Source organism: Eurypyga helias, unplaced genomic scaffold (genome assembly GCF_000690775.1).
Source record: "Eurypyga helias isolate BGI_N326 unplaced genomic scaffold, ASM69077v1 scaffold20946, whole genome shotgun sequence".
Lineage (NCBI taxonomy): Eukaryota > Metazoa > Chordata > Aves > Eurypygiformes > Eurypygidae > Eurypyga > Eurypyga helias.
The window spans coordinates 5479-5683 of record NW_010257471.1 but is presented as its reverse complement, the minus strand read 5'-3'; the positions used below and the strand labels follow the sequence as shown (position 1 = coordinate 5683).

Sequence of the window (205 nt, the reverse complement as noted above, 5' to 3'; positions counted from 1 at the left end):
GCTCCGCAGCCCGCCGCTCCACTTGCCCTCGTAGCGCTCCCCGTCGGGGTAGGACATGGCGCCGTAGCCCTGGGCAGGAGAGAGGTGGGTTGGGAGCTGCCGCTGGAAGGGGTCAGCGGTCTGGTCTGGGACACCACTTTCTTGCTGGGCTGCTCCTCTGCCGACCCCTCTGACACGTGGCCGCTGGCGGGCGGTTTTTTGGGGG

General features: G+C 69.3%; 1 protein-coding gene across 1 annotated transcript in view; it reads right to left on the bottom strand.

Moving 5' to 3' along the window:
• Positions 1-3: 3 nt before the first annotated feature.
• LOC104511425 (MORN repeat-containing protein 3-like) overlaps positions 4-205 on the bottom strand; it is a gene marked incomplete at its 3' end in the record, with an annotated part of 1960 nt that continues 1758 nt past the window's right edge. Inside the window, exon 3 of the mRNA XM_010154034.1 lies at positions 4-69. Coding sequence (XP_010152336.1) covers positions 4-69 — 66 coding nt within the window. The remainder of the gene's footprint in view (positions 70-205) is intronic.